Raw genomic sequence first — 17,882 nt, forward strand, 5'->3', positions numbered from 1 at the left:
CTGTTAATTACATGATGAACGTGTGTGAAATTTTCATAAGAAAACTCAGTTTTTGTAATAAACGTATATTAGTGATGTTTTAAAAACACTATTCTTATGTTTTAAAAAAAATGGTCCGGAGAGCTCCTGGATTCAATTCCCAGACCTACATGGCAGCTAATCACTGTCTGTAACTACAATTCCAGGTGATCTTTTGCCTTCTTCAGGGCTCCTCCTGTATAAGGCATGCATGTGCTGCATATACATGCTTTCAGACCAAAAAAACTCATATTCATAAAATAAAAATAAGTTAATAAATAAATAATATTTTTTAAATTAAATAAATAAAAGCCACAGAATGGGGCAGCACATTCACAGTGCTTACCAGATCCATATCAGGTTTTTATCACTCTTGTAAATCATTTTCAAGGCAAGTATGCCAAAGACTAGGAATTTGACCAGTCTACATATGAAAAAAAAATGTTTAATTAGAGAAATGCAAATTAAAACCACAAGAAAATTGTACTGATTATCTGGTAGAATGGCTACAATTAAAAGAACTAACTACCAATTATGGACAAGGTTGTGGAAGGAAAGAATTCTTTGGACATTATTGGTAGGAATGTAAATTGTTGCAATTGTAGCAAACTTTTGGTACTAAATATCGTATAAGTCAGCTGTTCTGCTCTCAGGTACATATGGTATAGAAATAATTACATTTTCCTCCAAAAGTCTTACATAAACATGATTGTAGTAGTTGCTTCATTAAAACGATAAACAAGGCTGGGAATATATTTCTGTGGTACTTTTCTTGCTTTACATTCATGTCTGTGGATTCTCTTCCCAGCATTATAGCCCCAGAAAAAAAACTCAAATAACAGATAAGTACACTAAGATATATACAGTGAAATACTATTTAATAATAAAACGAAATTAAGTATATCTTGCTGACAACCATGCTATAATTCCAGCTACTCAGGGGACTAAGCTCAAGTTCAATGGACTCTGTGCTGGTGTGGATCTTGGGCTTTAACATTTATGAAGCTATGTGTATAGCTTGGTCCCTATCCCAGGTTATGTCCCATACCCATCTTAAATTGCACATCTGCAACTGTACTACAGCTTGAACATCATGGTTTTTTCCCATCTACTTCTTACTTGCTACTCTTGTCAGTATTTCTGTTTTACTATTTTTATTTTATGTGCATCGGTGGGTGTTTTGCCCTCATATATGTCTATGTGAGGTGCTGGCTACCCTGAAACTGGATTTACAGATAGTTGTGAGTTATCTTGTGGGTGCTAGAAATTGAACCTGGGTCCTCTGGAAGAGCAGCCAGTACTCTTAACCTCTGAAGCAATCTCTCCAGCCCCTTGTTAACATTTCTTAGCAGACAAAATTTTAACACAGAGAAGAACACAGATCCCAAGTGGATAATAAATATAATTGTAAACCAAGCTTACCTAAAAAATGAGTTCAAGGTCAGCATGGGCAACTTAGTGATGAAATACTGTCTCAAAACAAAATACTAAAAAGGAAATGGGCATATATTTCAGTGGTAGAGAACTTGTCTAGAATATACAAGGCCTTAGGTGTACCCAGTACAACAGTAAGTAAATAATGGACTGAATATTGCTATATGTAATAATATGGGTCCATTCCATAGGTTTTGTGTTAGTTTGAACCTGCCTTTGTACGTACTTAGGTTTGACTTTGCAGCTTTGCTCTATTTAGTGAACTACATGTAACCCAACTTGGTGTGTAAATAATATGAGAGCATCAGTTGTTGAAGTTTCTATGATGACATTTAAGGCAGTCATCAATTTGATTACAGGGGAAGGCCAGTTCAGGCATCCTCTCCATGATTGCTTAGGGTCTTAGCTGGGGGTCATCCTTGTGGATTCCTGGGTATTTCCCTTGCAGAAAAAAGTAGTTTCTGTGTCACAGAGGCATGTATAGCTTGGAATGTTCTCTTCCTCAGCCTAGATATAGCAGGGAGGGCTTTAGTCCTGCCTCAAAGTGATGTGCCAAATTTTGTTGACCCTCCAGGGGAAGCCTTTTCTTCTCTGAGAAATGGGTGAGGTGGTAGGGTAGATTAGAGCTGATGGGAGGAGGGGAGGGGGAGGGATCTGGGATTGATATGTAAAATGAGAAAAATAAAAAAATGTGAGAGCATAAAGTTGTTGCATGTCCACCTGGGAAACATTCTAGTGTCTTCTCAAAAAGAGCACTCACAGCAACTGACACTGCACTTCTGCTCGAGGACATACAAAAACCTGAATCCTCTCAGAAATTTGTATACAGCTTTCATACAGTATTTTTATAATAATCAAAAACTGACAACAGCACAGTTGCCCAGCAACAATGAATGCATAAATGTTGTGTTTACTTTCAATTAAATATTGCTTGGTAATAGAGAACAGTGAATGTCTGACATACTACAACATAGATAAACCCCCAAAAAAATTTAAGTAGAAGAAGCAGTCACCATATTATTCTGCTCATATTAAATGTCCAGATTAAGGCAACCCATAGAGAAATGTAGATTTACCAGGGAATAATGAAAGTAATATATATATAAGTAGGTACATGGTTATGTTGGAGATGATAAAAATGTTCCAACATTGATTTATAGTTGTTGTTGCAGAACTTTAAATATTGTGAGGACCATTAAATTATATCCTTTAAATGATTAAATTATATTCTACATAAATTTTCTCTCAAATTTAGTAAAATAATAGGAATTAGAGTATAAAATTATTAGTTATGAATTGTTAAAACTATGAGTACATGGAACTTCATTATATTGTTTCATTTACTTGACTTCTGTTATCAATTCTTAATAAAAAGGAAACAACATTCCTGGCATTCAAGCTGAGTATCTTTATTTCAGGGTTGCTCCTGCCTACAAAGGCAGCAAGTGGCCTAAGCCTTTGCTCATTGACCTTAACTATTCTTTTGTTTCTGCCTCTTCGGACTTCCTGCAACCTCTTCTCTGTACGAGTTTATTTCAAAGCTGGGCTTTTAGTGACCATTTTATATTTCACCAGTAGAAATCTATAATTTCTTTGGATAGCTTGGTCAGAGACGATAGGACAAGGAATGCTGTTTCTGAGTTATCCAGAACCAGTGATAGAACATTAATAAGTACCTTCAATAATACTGAGTCAAAAGTGCACTAGGAGAAAATGCCATTGCCCTAACTGATGTAGCAGTGTATCCAGGCATATAGGAAGTGTGTTTTGTCGGCAGAGTTACAGAGTGAGGAGAACTGCTGGAACAAGAGATGATACACAGGCTAGAATCGTGTTCTGCTTTGAGATGTTTTATCAACAGTTTTATCCAGAAATGTACAGAGCCACAACAGGATGCTATCCTTTTGTAGTAGGGGAGAGATGACCAAAACACAGTCCTTGCAGCTAAGATGTTTTCTTTTGGAAAATAAGTGGCTATGGTACAAGTACAGAAAACAAGCACAGTCAAAATACTGGGAAGTTTTGGGGGTGGGGCAAGTATTCGCTTCTGTTTATGAGCGAATTGGGAAGATGAGCTGAGAAGGATGTTTCATGAAGCTAGGCCGAGATTCTGACTAATGAAAGGCACAATGTTAACCAAAACACAGAAACCAGGAAGTGTGTTTAAAAAATAGCAAATAGCCAGGCGCACGCCTTTAACCCCAAAACTCAGGAGGCAGAGGCAGGTGGATCTCTGTGAGTTCGAGGCCAACCTGGTCTACGAGAGCTAGTTCCAGGACAGGCTCCAAAGCTACAAAGAAACCCTGTCTTGAAAAGCCAAAAAAAAAAAAAAAAAGCAAATAATCTTGATCTGGAACTCAAAATTGAAAATATAGATTGTCTTAACCAGTGTTCTGTTGCTTTGAAGATATGCCAGGACCACAGCACCTCTTATAAAAGAAAGAAAGTGTTTAATTGGGGCTGGTTACCAGTCAGAGGTTTAATCCATTACCGTCACAGTGGGAAACATGGCAGCATTTAGGCAGACATGATGCTGGAAAAGTAGCTGTGAGTTCTAGAACTGGGTCAGCAGGCCTCAGGAAGAAAGCTAGACACTGGGCCTGGCTTGAGCATTTGAAACCCTAAAGCCCACCCCCAGTGACATACTTCCTCCAACAAAACCACACCCATTTCCTATCTAGTAGTGCCACTCCCTAATGACCAGACTTTCAAATATATGCGCCTATGGTGCCATTCCTATTCAGCTGTGCACATAGGTGATACATAATAAGTAAGAACATATGTAAAAGTCAAAAATTTAGTGACATTGGGGAAATGCATAAGTTTTATAATTCAGTCCTCAATGGAAACTATTATAAACTTTGGTGAAAAGTACTCACATGATCATTCCAGATAGTACACAGATCAGTTTGGGTTATTGAAGAGTTGAATAAGCAAGATGAATCATCCTATTTCAGACCGCAAATTATGGTATGATTGATATAAAAAGGAAGGCATATATGTGAGAAGACAAGGAAGAACTTAGTTCCAGGTTGGCTGTGGAGCTGCAAGAGAGTCAGTAGTCCATGTCTATTGAATCTTAGAGCCATGAACACCTCTGTGAGGAAAGATGAGACTCAAGAGAGACAGTATAAATTTGAAGGAAATTGTTTATGATACTAATTTATAATTACTTGGTATATAATATTTTGATTTTCAAAGGTAGTTATGAGAAAAGTCAGACTCTGAGATGTGTATTTGTGTTTTAATAATAACTAACTTAATAGACACAGATGAAATTGTTATAGGACACAGAGAAGGGGCCAAAAGAAGTGTACTGGGAAAACAGCCACAAAAAGGGAACTAGAAAGACATGGTTTGTGTTAGACAAGTATGCAGATAATTCCTAGAGATATAAAAACACCAAGAAAAAAAATAGTATACTGCCCTAGTTAAAATATAGATTAAGACACTAGATTCAAATTCCATGTTCTCCATGTTATTTAAACTTTTGTTCCTCGGTTTCCACACCTGACTCATGTAATTATTCTGTAGCTAATTTAATGAATACAAATAAAGCACTTAGTAGAGTTTGAAACTACTCTTCAAATGTCAGCTGTTGTTTAGTGTTATCTATACACCATGAAAATTGATTCACAAGAATTGTTAGGTTAGCTGAATTATTTTAAGAGCCCATGGGAATAGGAAATTAATAGAAATTAAGGCAATTCTTTCAAAGTGGGTAGGGACTGGAGAAATGGCTCAGCAAGTAAAGCTCTTGCCATGCTAGTGTGAGGACTGGAGAACCCAAGTAAATGCCACATGTGCTTGGCAACCCCCTGTAATTCCAGTGCTCAGAAGGTGAAAATGGGTCCCTAGAACAGCTGGGTAGCTGACTAGCAAGACCTGTCCGAGTGAATAATGTGGAGAGCCATTTAGGAAGACTACCTCAGCTTCTATCTGCATTCTTACATATTGTGCAACTGCAAGCATGTAAACAAATATGCATATGTGCACATTACACACACATTGAAAAAAATGAAGGAATTATGATAAAAATGATGTGTTGGCTCAAGAGTAAACAAACTGAAGCTTTTTTTAAAAAAGTTTTTGTTTTACTCAAAAAATTATTTTCTTGAATCGTATTTTATGAATTCAGTGAACTTTGTAGTGATCGGCATGAAGTATAGCTAGAATATCATTGAGATTCCTTGTTTACTTGAATTCCTTTGTATACCGAATTATATGTAGTAACTCACCTGTTTTCATCTTTGATCAATTTCTAGCAGGCAAAATTTGAACTTACCATTAAAATGTGTTCATGGAAGAAAACTTTAATGCAGTTCTGTCAGCTTAAGAATTTATTAATAATTTGTTTTCATGAACTTAACCCGAAATTTCTAACAGTTTTGAAATGAAAATCACAAATATTAACTGCACCAAGTTAATTGCAAGAATTCAGGAATCATTTCCATGTTAATTTTTTTCTTCTGTCTTTTTAGAAAAACATTGTTTTTTCATAATTTCTTTTTTAAGGTTTATTATGTATACAGTGTTCCTTCTCCATGTATGCCTACAGGCCATATCTCATTATAGATGGTTGTAAGCCACCATGTAGTTGCTGAGGATTGAACTCAGGACCTCTGGAAGGACAGCCAGTGCTCTTAACCTCTGAGCCACCTCACCGGGCCCTAGAAAAACATTGTTAACTCTTTAAGCTCCACTTGTCTCTTTATAGATTTACCTGCTGGCATGTTTGATCTTGTTGTTAATCACATTTTAATTACTAATTTGAAAAGCTACTTTTTCCCACATCGTTAAATATTTGATTTTTACATATGTTCTTGTTAAGTGCTGTGATATCACTATATTATATTGGAGAAAAATATTTCATAGAAACCGCTCGAACTTTAAAAGTCTTTATTTTTTGAAGGGCTGGAAAGATAACTCAGTGGTTAAGAGTGCTTGGGGGCTCTTAAAGAGGACGCTAGTTCAATTTCTAGCACCTATTTTGGGCAGATAGCAGCTGTATAAAACTCCATCTCCAGGGGATCTGACATGCTCTTCTAGGCTCCACAGGTACCTCTACATACCCACACATACACATGAGTAAAACTAAAGGCAAAATCTTTAAGCTTAATTTTAGAGTAATAGCCCTTATAATATTTTATTGTTTAGGAATTTGTATTTTTTAGTTTTCCCATCAGCCCATAGTTCAATAATAGATGTTCATGTTTTATGAACATTTATGATTTGCAAAGCATTTTATTTATACTTTTATTTCATAATCATAGCAACTTCATTTGTCTGTATTGTCTGCAGATGAGGAAGCAGACTCAGAGTGGATGGTCTGCTCCAGACTATAAATAGGACTGGATTTCCTACTCAAAATTCTGCACTCCTCTTTCTGTGCAACTTACACTAGTGATGAGCCTTTGTTATTTAGATTTCATTATGTTCCTCTACAGTTTTTACAAAGCAGCAGTTTTATTCTAGGTTTCCTAAGTTGTGTCATCTTAGATATCAAGTATAAATCCTATAAAGCAGCTGCTCTCAGCCAGCTGAAATTTTGCTGTCATCTCCAGCATTTCCATAGTAATACCTGGGGAAACTGGTGATTGTCACAGTGGTAGTAGGTGGAAGAGGCAGATAGTATTACTTGTAGAGATAGAGACAAGGGAGTTGCTAGAATTCTGCAGTGTGCATAGCAGTCCCCACTCCAAAGAATGGTGGCGTGTGCTGACTTGCCTTGAAGACTGACATGTTTACTTGCTCTTCACCTGGGTGTTCAACTTTCACCCTTTATATCTATAATGTCCTTATTTTCCTCCCTCCAAAAAAATGATCGGAAGTCTAGATTTTGAGGTAGTTTAAAATAAATGTGAGAGGCTGGAGAGATGGCTCAGTAGTTAAGAGCATGGCTTCTCTTCCAAATGACTTAAGTTTGGTTTTCAACACCCATGTAGTAGCTCATAACTGTCTATACCTCCAGTTCCATGAAATCCATTGCCTTTTCTGGCCTCAGGCATGCAAGTGGTACTCCCACACATGTAAGGAAAACACCCAAACACATAAAATAAAATATTAAAACAAATTAGTTCTCCAAAGAAAAAAAAGTATGTATGTTTTGATTGGGGGGAGATAGAATGAACCAAAGCACATATATTTTGTTTAAAACTAGATTTTAATAATGTTTTCCTTATTTTCAAATTTTACTTAATTCATATTGAATATCAGTAAAATAAACACATGAGTTTTGTTCAGAGCTTTCAGTTTTTGTAAGCCTAGATGCATTTCTCAGAGTCATATCCAGTTTGCATATTTGAAGAGACGAGTTAGAAGAGACAAGTTGGTACAAAGTTGATTGGCATCCATATTCTTCCAAAGGAATCCTGAAATATTCTTAGTTGAAGTGACGACGCTATATAACCTAACACCTGCTGTGTTCTTAAAAACTTACATAACTGATTATAAAAATGCACATTATAAATTTTATATAAGCAATCATTACATTTTACAGTTTTATGACCAGATAATAATTTTAAAAAAGAAAGTCATGTGTTATGGCTCCAAAACTAACTCTTATGAATATTACTGTTGAGTTGATAGTGAATACTTGAACTTTTATTATGAGTTGAGAATTTCAATATGATTTTGTCAAACTATATATATTTCAACATTATTAGAAATATTACAGTACTATCCAAGTTATTAAAAAGATACTAAAAATATATGTAGTCTTCATATTGCTGTTCTTGCCAGCTTTGTTTTTCTAATAGCAAAGAAAGGGCACAAATGTCACTAAGTCAAGCATTTTGTTTACAGTACAGTTCTGTTTAATACACTTGATAATGAAGGGTTAAATACGGAACATCCATCTTTTTGTTGCTGAGAAAAGAATGTTCAAGCAGACGATTTATACAGAACAATGCAATAGAGGTTTATTCTTAATATTGATGGTTGGGCAAAATTCTGTTGAAATTTCTTGTCATTGACCATATGGAATAGAGTTTTGCTTATTTATACCATACTACCATTATTAGTACAGTTCAAGTATTCCAAATGAATACATTTTTGAATCTTATATTCAATAGACGTCATTAATGATTATTTTCCAACATTCCCAAGCTGAACACTCATTCTGCTGAGAACACAACGAAATGTTGCAGGTTGTATTTCCCAGTACTTCACTGGGTTGTTGAATAGACTTATTGCACTGTACAGCGATTTCTTCATCTTTGGGACTGTTGGACAGAAGTCATTCACCCCCACTTTCGTAATTGAATTATAGTGAAGGAAGATTATCTGTTGTGGGTGAGGAAAGAATTATTTATTTATTTATTTATTTATTATCTACTCCCCTCTTTTTCTCCTCCCTCCCCTTTTACCCTGTCCCATGATCCCTATGCTCCCAGTTTACTCAGGAGAGCTTGTCTTTTTTTCCTTCCTATATAGATCCATGTATGTCTTTCTTAGGGTCCTCTTAGTTGTCTAGGTTCTCTGTGGTTGTGAATTGTAGACTGGATTTTCTTTGGAAAAGAATGAATTATAAGTGTCCAGTAAATATAAATGGAATGTGTTTTATTAACAAATAAGTTTTATTAATAAAGTTTTAGAAGTCTTTCTAAATCTTGAACATGGGACCTCATGCATACTGGAGAAATGTTTTTACCACTGAGCTACACTTCCAATCCTTTTTATTTTTATTTGAATCAAAATCTTGCTATATTACAAAACTGGCCTTAAACTTTTGATCTTCTGGCCTCAGCCTCCTGATTAGTACCTAGGATTATAGGTACAAACCTCTCTTCTTGGATATAGTCAGCATTTGTTTATCACCTATGGCTTTATTTAACTGTTTGCCTTTTTGTTATTTTGTGCTTTTGCTTTTTGTTATTTTGTGCTTTTGCTTTTCGAACAGGGTTTTTCTGTGCAGCCCTAGCTGTTTTGGAACTCATTCTGTTGACCAGACTGTCCTCAGACTGAGAGATCAGCCTGCCTCTGCCTTCAGAATTCTGGGACTAAAGGCCTGCACCACTACTGCCTGGCCTCCTCTGTGTCCTTTACATTGATATGAAAGTATTTTCCCATAAGATATATTCATTTATAGATGTTGAATACTGGTCATACCAAGTCAAGTTTAGGTATTATGCAAGTGTTTAGGAGAGAACTTGGTCACATAGAACTTGTGTCACCATCCAGAATATATTTATTGTCTGGTTATCTTAGCTAATTTGCTTTTTCCTTCCCCTTCTTCCACTTCAAATGTATAGTCTCTACCATGCCATATTAAAAATCATTGCTGCCAATACTGGAATATTTATTCCTATTACTTAAAATTTTCCAAGATTAATCTGAACCTGGTCATGAAAATCATGGGCAGACATTGTCTAAAACATCTATGCGTGGTCTTCAACTCTCTTCTGTTCTATATCAGTCTTGGGTTTTGTGAAAGATAGTTTTTATGTTTCCTCTTTATTTCTTCCACTGCTCAGAATCATAGCAAGGTATTATTTACAGCCTTAGCTCAATGATAGTAACCAAGGTAGATGTGGATTTGTTTACTTTGCAGATTATTTACTATCCATTTGGGATTTGTGTTCTTTTCTGTGTTAAAATTTTGTTCACTGTGAAATGCTAACAAAAGTAGCATGTAAAAAGTAAATGGATGAATCTGGCGGTGGTGGCGCCGTCATTAATCCCAGCACTCAGGAGGCAAAGGCAGGCAGATCTCGGTGAGTTCGAGGCCAGCCTGGCCTACTGAATGAGTTCCAAAACAGGCTCCAAAGCTACAGAGAAACCCTGCCTCGAAAAACAAAACAATCAATCAGAAAAAGTAGATAGATGAAGAATATCCAGGTTGTAGTACAGAGTTGTAGATATGGAGATGGGGATGGGGCAAACTTGACCAAACTGGACTATGCTCATGGGTACAGAAATTCACAACTATACATAGTCTATTCTTTAGTGCTTGAGTCTCCAGCATGCAGTGAACAAAATGTGTTTAAAGATAGGAAAAAGTCAGCCTGGTCTACAAGAGCTAGTTGCAAGACAGGCTCTAGAAATTACAGGGAAACCCTGTCTCAAAAAAACAAACAAACAAAAAAAGATAGGAAAAAGTCTGGGCATGGTGGTACACACCTGTAATCTTGACATTCAAGAGGTTGAATGAAGCAGGAAGATTATGGGTTTTAAAAATGTCTATACTACATAGTGAGTGTGAGACCAATCTGGACTACATAATGCGTACCTGCCTCAAAAGAAACAACAAAAACAAAAATTTAATACAAGTAGTAAACAGTTCTTATTTTGTTTTGCTACTTGAGGGGAAAAAAAAGTCTTTCCACAGTAAGGAAAGGAGGCCTTGGGGAAGACAGATTGAAGTGAAATATGGATCTTATTTTTTTGGTTTTGGCTTTTCAAGACAGACAGAGAATAGTCCTGGCTGTCCTGGAATTTACTCTGTAGATGAGGCTGACCTCTAACTCACAGAGATTGCCTGCCTCTGCCTCCTAGCTGCTGGGATTAAAGTCATGCACCACTACCCAGTTGAAATAGGGATTTTTTTTTTTTTATCTGATGGCCACAGATTAGATTAGGGAAACTAAAAGTTCGAGAATTATGTGTAAAATACTTTCTTCATTTTTGGTGATGTATGCCAACAGAGGACAAAATGTAAGCACTCTACTACTGAACTATATCTCTTGCCCATTATGAAGCTTTGTAGTAGTTTGCATGAGAATGGTCCCTACAGGCTCATATGTTTGAATAGTTGGTGCAACTGTTTGGGAAGATTAGCCCGCCACGGAGTAAGAGTGAAAGGTATTGACTTGTTGCAAGTGTGTTACTGAGAGGGCTTTAAGTATTCAAAAGACTCCCACCATTCCCAGTGTACACTGCCTCCTGCTTGTGGATCAGAAAATGAGCTCTGAGCTGCTGCTCCAGCCACCTGTTGCCATGGCTTCATTCTACTATCATAGATTCTAACCAGTGGCACCATAACCTTGTTCATCCAGGTGGTGGTGGCGCATGCCTTTAATCTCAGCACTCATGAGGCAGAGGCAGGAAGATCTCTGTGAGTTCGAGGCTAGCCTGGGCTATAAGAGCTAGTTCCAGGACAGGCTCCAAAGCTACAGAGAAACCCTGTTTCAAAAAAATAAAAGTTACCTTGTTCATGGTGTGTTGTTATTGTAGAAAATTATTGTAAGGTGTGTCACTTTTGTTTATGCTGCATTTGTTTAACTCTGAAACTATAATTCTTTGCCTGTTTAAAACACCTTATGGACTAATAAAGAGCTGAATGGCCAATAGCAAGGCAGGAGAAAGAACAAATGGGGCTGACAGGCAGAGTATAAATAGGAGAAATCTGGGAAGGAGGAGGAGCAAGATAGAACAAGGAGAGGAAGATGCCAGGGCCAGCCACCCAGCCAGCAATGGAGTAAGAGTAAAAGTAAGATGTACAGAAATAAGAAAAGGAAAAACCCAGAGGCAAAAGGTTAATTTAAGAAAAGTTGGCAAGAAACAAAAGAAGCCAAGGCTGGGCATTTATAAGTAATAATAAGCCTCCATTGTGTGTATTTATTTAGGAACTTGGTGGCGGGTCTCCCAAAAACCAAAAGACCAAAAGAGTAAAAAGCCAAAGAGTAAAAAACAAATAATTTCTTATTACAGCAACAGAAATAAAACTTAATACCTGCTCCAAATAGTGATTTTCTGTTAATTTCATTCTCTGGTGTGAATGTTTAACCTATATACCCACTTCTAACCTAGCACTTGGATCCTAATCCTCTTGTTTTGTCTTGTGGAATGTTTATAGAACAAAAGGAACAAGATGATTATGCTTAGTGTCCTGGGTTGAGAAACTTCAACAGCTTGAAGTTTGCTTGGTAAACAGCTTGTCACAGTGACCTCAGTAGTTTCAGTGAGGTGGATGTGTAGGTGGAGGGGTCGTATTCTTCCTGAGTGGTATCTTTATAAGAAAGTATTCTCCTCACACTCTCCTACTCATACCACTGGCGTTATTAGGTCCAGAGTTTTCTTGTTGCTCACTGGATCTTTGATTGAAATACACTAGTGTGTTCTACAGAAACTCAAATGCCCATTTCTACCAAACACAAGTAGAATGTTTTACCTGGAGGTATTTCAACTCTTGTAATCCTGAAGGGATTTTTTTTAGTTTATTGTGTTCCAAATGTATCTCTCTCACACGTGGTATATTAGCAAAACTTCCATTTTCAATATCTGTGATTCTGTTGTTTCCAAGACCCAGCCTATAGGTGGTATAAAATGTATTGTGGTTAGATTTGATAAAAGTATATTGAAACCCCCACAACCCTATGTAGCATATGAGCCATAGTTCTCTCCTTGTTTTCCCTTTATACTCTTTTGAGTAGGATCACTGTACATTCTCGAAAAACTTCTTAAATGCTTTGGTCATATATACTACTATGTTTCAGTGAAAATATTTTGAGAATTTTTACCTTTGTAGTTCTTTGTATCGTTTAAAATCTTCAAGTTCCACAGTTGAAATTTTATTAAAATCTAAATGAAGCTCCAGTAATGTTGGTGGTAGGCCTAAAAAGAAAAGAAGATTGTTGTTAGACAAAGTAAGGCCAAGCTTCAGTGACTGTTTATCAAGCTTCCAACTGTGGAATTAGGTATTTCAAGTGCATCCTTTTAAAAACCCTTTCATTAAGCTAGTGATAGTGACTCATGCCTTTAATCTCAGCAGTTGGGAGGCAGAGGCAGACAATCTTTGTGAATTCAAGGCCACCATGGTCTACAGAGCAAGTTCCAGGATAGCCAAGGCTTCACAGAGAAACAATTTTTAAAAAAAAATCAAATCAATAACTCATTCTAACTAAGCACCAAGCCCAGTGTTTGATGTTATTCAAGGTTTTCTGTGTGTGTGTGTGGTATGTGTGTGTGTGTGGTGTTGTATATTAATTGTTAAAACCAATCTATACTTTAGGACAATCTTAACTTTAAAATGGAAGTCAAAAAATGTATTTGTCAAATGGAAGTTTTTTTGTTTTGTTTTGTTTTGTTTTGTTAGTTTTTCGAAACAAGGTTTCTCTGTAGCTTTGGAGCCTATCCTGGAACTAGCTCTTGTAGTCCAGGCTGTCCTCAAACCCACAGAGATCTGCCTGCCTCTGCCTCCCAAGTGCTGGGATTAAAGGTGTGCACCACCATTGCCCTTTTGAAAAGAGGTTTTGCTTTTCTTCCCTTAGGAAACAAGAGACTGTTGCTGTAGGAGCACATTCTCCTCCTTCAGCCAATAGCCTTTCAGATACCAGCCCACTTGGGTGTGGTCTCTGATACTGTAAAAGCAGCTGTAAAGCAGGTACTCCCTCTCTTTCTTCCTGCTGCTAGACTCTGTTCCTGACCGTGCAGAGGACTGTTATCTAGGACAGTTACCTGTAAGTTTTCCCTTAAATAAATAACCCTTTATTATTCATAATTCTGAACTGGTGTGGGATTATTTTGTGACTTCCGTCATCAGACTATGGATTCCTTCTAGATTGATATGGATAAGTTTTGATCAAGGGAGACCTCCTGAAACTTGACAGGTGATATCTGCTAACATAGGTTATAGCTGGTCTTCTCAGAACTTGGTTCTTACCTCATTTTTCTCTCTGAGACCCAGAAGATGCCTTCACCCACATTCAGCAGGAAGTAGTTTAAAGAACACAAAATCCACATTCCCAAGAGTTGGGAGGTGTGGATGGTCTTTGCTTACTTGGTGGGTCATGGATGTTTGATATTTAGGATAAAAAGACAACTATTAGTCTCAGATATTTTGCATTGGCATGGATTTTGTATATGGATAAAAATGTAAAGTTATGTGTTTGTGTGTGTGTGTATGCGTGTGTTTCTACACTTATTTGGGCTATTGTGCTTATTCTGTTCATTTAAAAATATAATGTATGAATAGAAATGAGGTTAGTAGTTAATCTATAATAATTAAATTTGTAGTCACATTAGGTATGTTTTCAAGGTTAAATAGATATATTTTAGAAGATAGATGGTTTTCAAATACTTCAAAACCTACAGAATTTGGCATTTAAAATGTTTTGTTAACTTAGTGCTTTTTATGCCAATAACACACATCTTCTCTTGGCAGTACGAATTTACTTCATAAAAGGATAATGGGCATCAAAGAAACTGATAGGAGTTTACTTTCATGGTGACAAGATTAGACATTTGGGCAAGAAACTGCTTTTGCCTTGACTGTTTGACTATGTGCTACCCAGACTGGAAATGCAAAACCCACAGGAAAGTAACTGCTGAACTTTCCCAAAACAAGTTGGCAGAGTCCTTCAGGGTTCCTGCTTCACAGAGGGTCTGCCAGACATTCTGCAGGACTCAGAGGAAAGCGACTAACAGACTTTGCCAATACAAGGCAGAACAGTTCTCTAACTTCCCTGTTTTACTGAAAAGACTGTCAGATACTCTAGGCCTGTAGGCTGAAAATGGGTGCCCCAGCATTGCAGAGAGGCTTTGGATGACTGTCCAGGCATTCAGATGTCTGCTACTTTTAGAGTCTTGGAAGTTGCTTACAATGCCCTTCATGATTACTTAAGCAATATTATTTCCTTCTGGGGTTTTGGATGGAGTTGAAGACTAGATAATTATAGTTGCAGTTTTCATTCATTATGAAAGAAAGTAAGTTAGGTATAAAACTTTGGATTCAGTAAGATGAGATACATAATGCAGTATTTTTCTGAATTTGCTAAATGCAAATGGGCTGAATATTGTAAATTAATTCCTACTTGATAAATGTTTTGTTACTTGATATATAGTTTTACTATGTTAAAATTAAAACCTTTTTTTTTTTTTAGACAAAAAGGGGTTTTGGGGACTGTGGACCCTCTGACCCTGAGTTTCCTATGACCCCTGTCTGCTGCAGTAAACAATGCTTGCAGCTGCTCTGAACAAATTTGTTTTCCTGTGCTTGCAGCTGCTCTGAGCACAAGACCTAGGAGTTTCTGATGGCAGGGGAATGGTTTCTGGTAGGCTTGCATAGAGTTGGGGTGTGGCCATCAGTTAAGGAACCCTATATAAGCTGCCCTATAACACAGTAAAGTGGGAGTTTTTGATTCAAGTTGGCATTCTTGGCGTTCTTGTTTCAAGGATGAACCATGTCTCTGTGTGTGGGTGTGTGGGTGTGTGTGTTTCAGTCTCCAGCCCCTTGCTGGACTCGGGAGATTTACCATAGCATGTAGAACGTAGAACATAGAACTGGAGTAGTGTGTTACAAAGGGGGAAATGTTGTAGAATGTTATTTTAAAGTGTGTTACTTTTGTTTATGCTATGAAACATTTGTTTAACAGTGTAAAGATGTGTTGCTTTTGTTTATGCTGCATTTGTTTAGTTGTGAAGCTGTAATTCTTTGCCTGTCTAAAACACCTGATAAAAAGAGCTCAGCAGCCAGTATCAAGGCAGAAGAAAGGATAGGTGGAGCTGTAAGGCAGGGAGAATAAATAAGAGAAGAAATCTGTAAATGAGAAAGAAAGAAGGAGCAAGAGAGAACAAGGAGGAGGAGGACATCAGGGGCTAGCCACGTGGCAAACCATTAAGAAAAAATAAAGGTAGACAGAAATAGATAAGGATAAAAGCCCAGAGGCAAAAGATGGGATAATTTAAGTTAAGAAAAGTTGGCTAGAAAAACAAGCCAAGCTAAGACCAGGCACTGATAAGAATAAGTTCCCATGTGTTGTTTACTTGGGAGCCGCGTGGCAGGCTCCCAAAGACCAAAAGAGTAAAGAGTAAAAACAAGCAAACAACAGCATTTGTAGTTGTTGCCTTGAACTGTTCTTTACTAAAATTGAAAAAGGTGATTGAGGTGGTGTCCACCTAAAATCCTAGGTTGGCTACAAGTTCCTGGTTGCAAGCCAGAGAACTACCTTAGCTTCCAAATTGCTAGCACTACATGTGCACTGTTGTACTAGGCTTTGGTGGCTTTATTTATTATATTGTCTTTTCTTATGGATTTATTAGCTGGAATTGTTTCTCAATAATTTTGTGATTATTTATTTACTTTGTAACATTTTCTACAGAAAAAGCAGTAGGCAAGTTTGACTCTTTCAGGCAAACTCATACAATGTCCAGAGGTTACCTGTTAAGTCATTTGTTTCTTAACATCATCAGTATATAGGATTTTACTCTTTCACAATGTTTAGTCCATTGCAGCACTTAACCCTTTCAGTTACTAATAGTTATTTTATAAGAAATGCACTTCAGTGCCCTGGCGCATGACAGGTGACCTATGAACATCTATTCTTGTTCTTTCCCTCCGCATTTGAAGCTGGTATGAAAGAGACTGGCCCGGGCACTCAAGCAAACCTCACTGTGGTGGTCATATATCAATGTTATTAATATGGTATATTTTTGATCCAGTTAATCATCAACACAGAAAAGAAGCCTTTGTTGGAGACGAGGAAAGCAAGATTGTGAGCCTGAGTTCCAATAAAGGCAGTCAGTTCTACCCAGCTAGTGATTAGGTAGCAAGTTTGGATGTGTAAGTTCTCTAGGACAGAGAAGGAACATTTCTCCTTGGAGTGCTGCTTCAGGTCCCATTAATCTGTACTGATGCAAGGCTCCTTCTAGTAAGACTGTTGTCAGAAACTATGTATCAGATACTGTCTTCAAGCCTTTCTGTGTATTAGCACGTTAATCTTCATCATATTCCTGGGAAGATGTCACAGAGCCCTTTGTTACATATTCTTCTTGCCAAGGCCAGTGCTGCCCCCATCTGGTCTTCCAGACTCTGTACACCTCAGCTGCAGCAGCAGAGCTAAGGTCTCGCCCCATCCTACTTTCTCTGCTTTTTACTCTACAGAATTCTCCATCTCTACAGAACTTCATGAATTGACAGGCTTTGAAGAATAACTGTCAGAAAAGAGAAGGAAAATAAAAAGCTCGTTGCTTTTTAATGTTTATTCCTACTGGGAAAAATATTAAGATTTAATGTTGTCAAAAAGATCACTACATCTGTTTGTATGTGAAAAAGTACTAAATTTCATCCTCTGATCAGATACACTGGCACTGGGATTTCTGATTATAGTGTAGTCTGACAGTATATACTAGAAAGTTTTAAATATTACAGGTTAAGTGTGATAATACCATATAACGATGTATATGCATTGAAAGATGGTACCTTCAAATACAAACCTTTTGGGATTGAGGTTAGTTTTGCCTCAGCAATCCTGATATGGAATACTGTCACCCCTTCAAATGCTCCTGGTTCTATCCCATTGTTATCAAGAGGGTTTGCACTCATTTCTGTGAAATAGATGACATAACTCAGCACACATCTGTTAAAATCATGAAAACTCATAAGACAAGACATCTGAAGAATATTGGGAAAATGTGTCTTATTCATATATACTCATTTCCACTTAGTATACCTAATTCTGTTTACTCTTTATTATTATTATTATTATTATTAT

The 17,882-nt window shown here is 37.0% G+C and overlaps 2 protein-coding genes across 3 annotated transcripts in view; one reads left to right on the plus strand and one right to left on the minus strand.

Moving 5' to 3' along the window:
* Positions 1-17,882, plus strand: part of LOC119816415 (centromere protein P) — a 206,149-nt gene that overhangs the window by 67,175 nt on the left and 121,092 nt on the right. The gene's annotated exons all lie outside the window — the stretch shown is intronic.
* Positions 7,603-17,882, minus strand: part of Aspn (asporin) — a 28,785-nt gene continuing 18,505 nt past the window's right edge. For both annotated transcript variants that reach the window (XM_038333031.1, XM_038333032.1), the window contains exons 5-8: positions 17,605-17,715; positions 12,912-13,005; positions 12,563-12,701; positions 7,603-8,736 (exon numbers count right to left, since the gene is read on the minus strand). In XM_038333031.1, coding sequence (XP_038188959.1) covers positions 8,539-8,736; positions 12,563-12,701; positions 12,912-13,005; positions 17,605-17,715 — 542 coding nt within the window. In that variant the 3' untranslated portion in view covers positions 7,603-8,538. The remainder of the gene's footprint in view (positions 8,737-12,562; positions 12,702-12,911; positions 13,006-17,604; positions 17,716-17,882) is intronic.

This window comes from Arvicola amphibius, chromosome 6 (genome assembly GCF_903992535.2).
Source record: "Arvicola amphibius chromosome 6, mArvAmp1.2, whole genome shotgun sequence".
Classification (NCBI taxonomy): Eukaryota; Metazoa; Chordata; class Mammalia; order Rodentia; family Cricetidae; genus Arvicola; species Arvicola amphibius.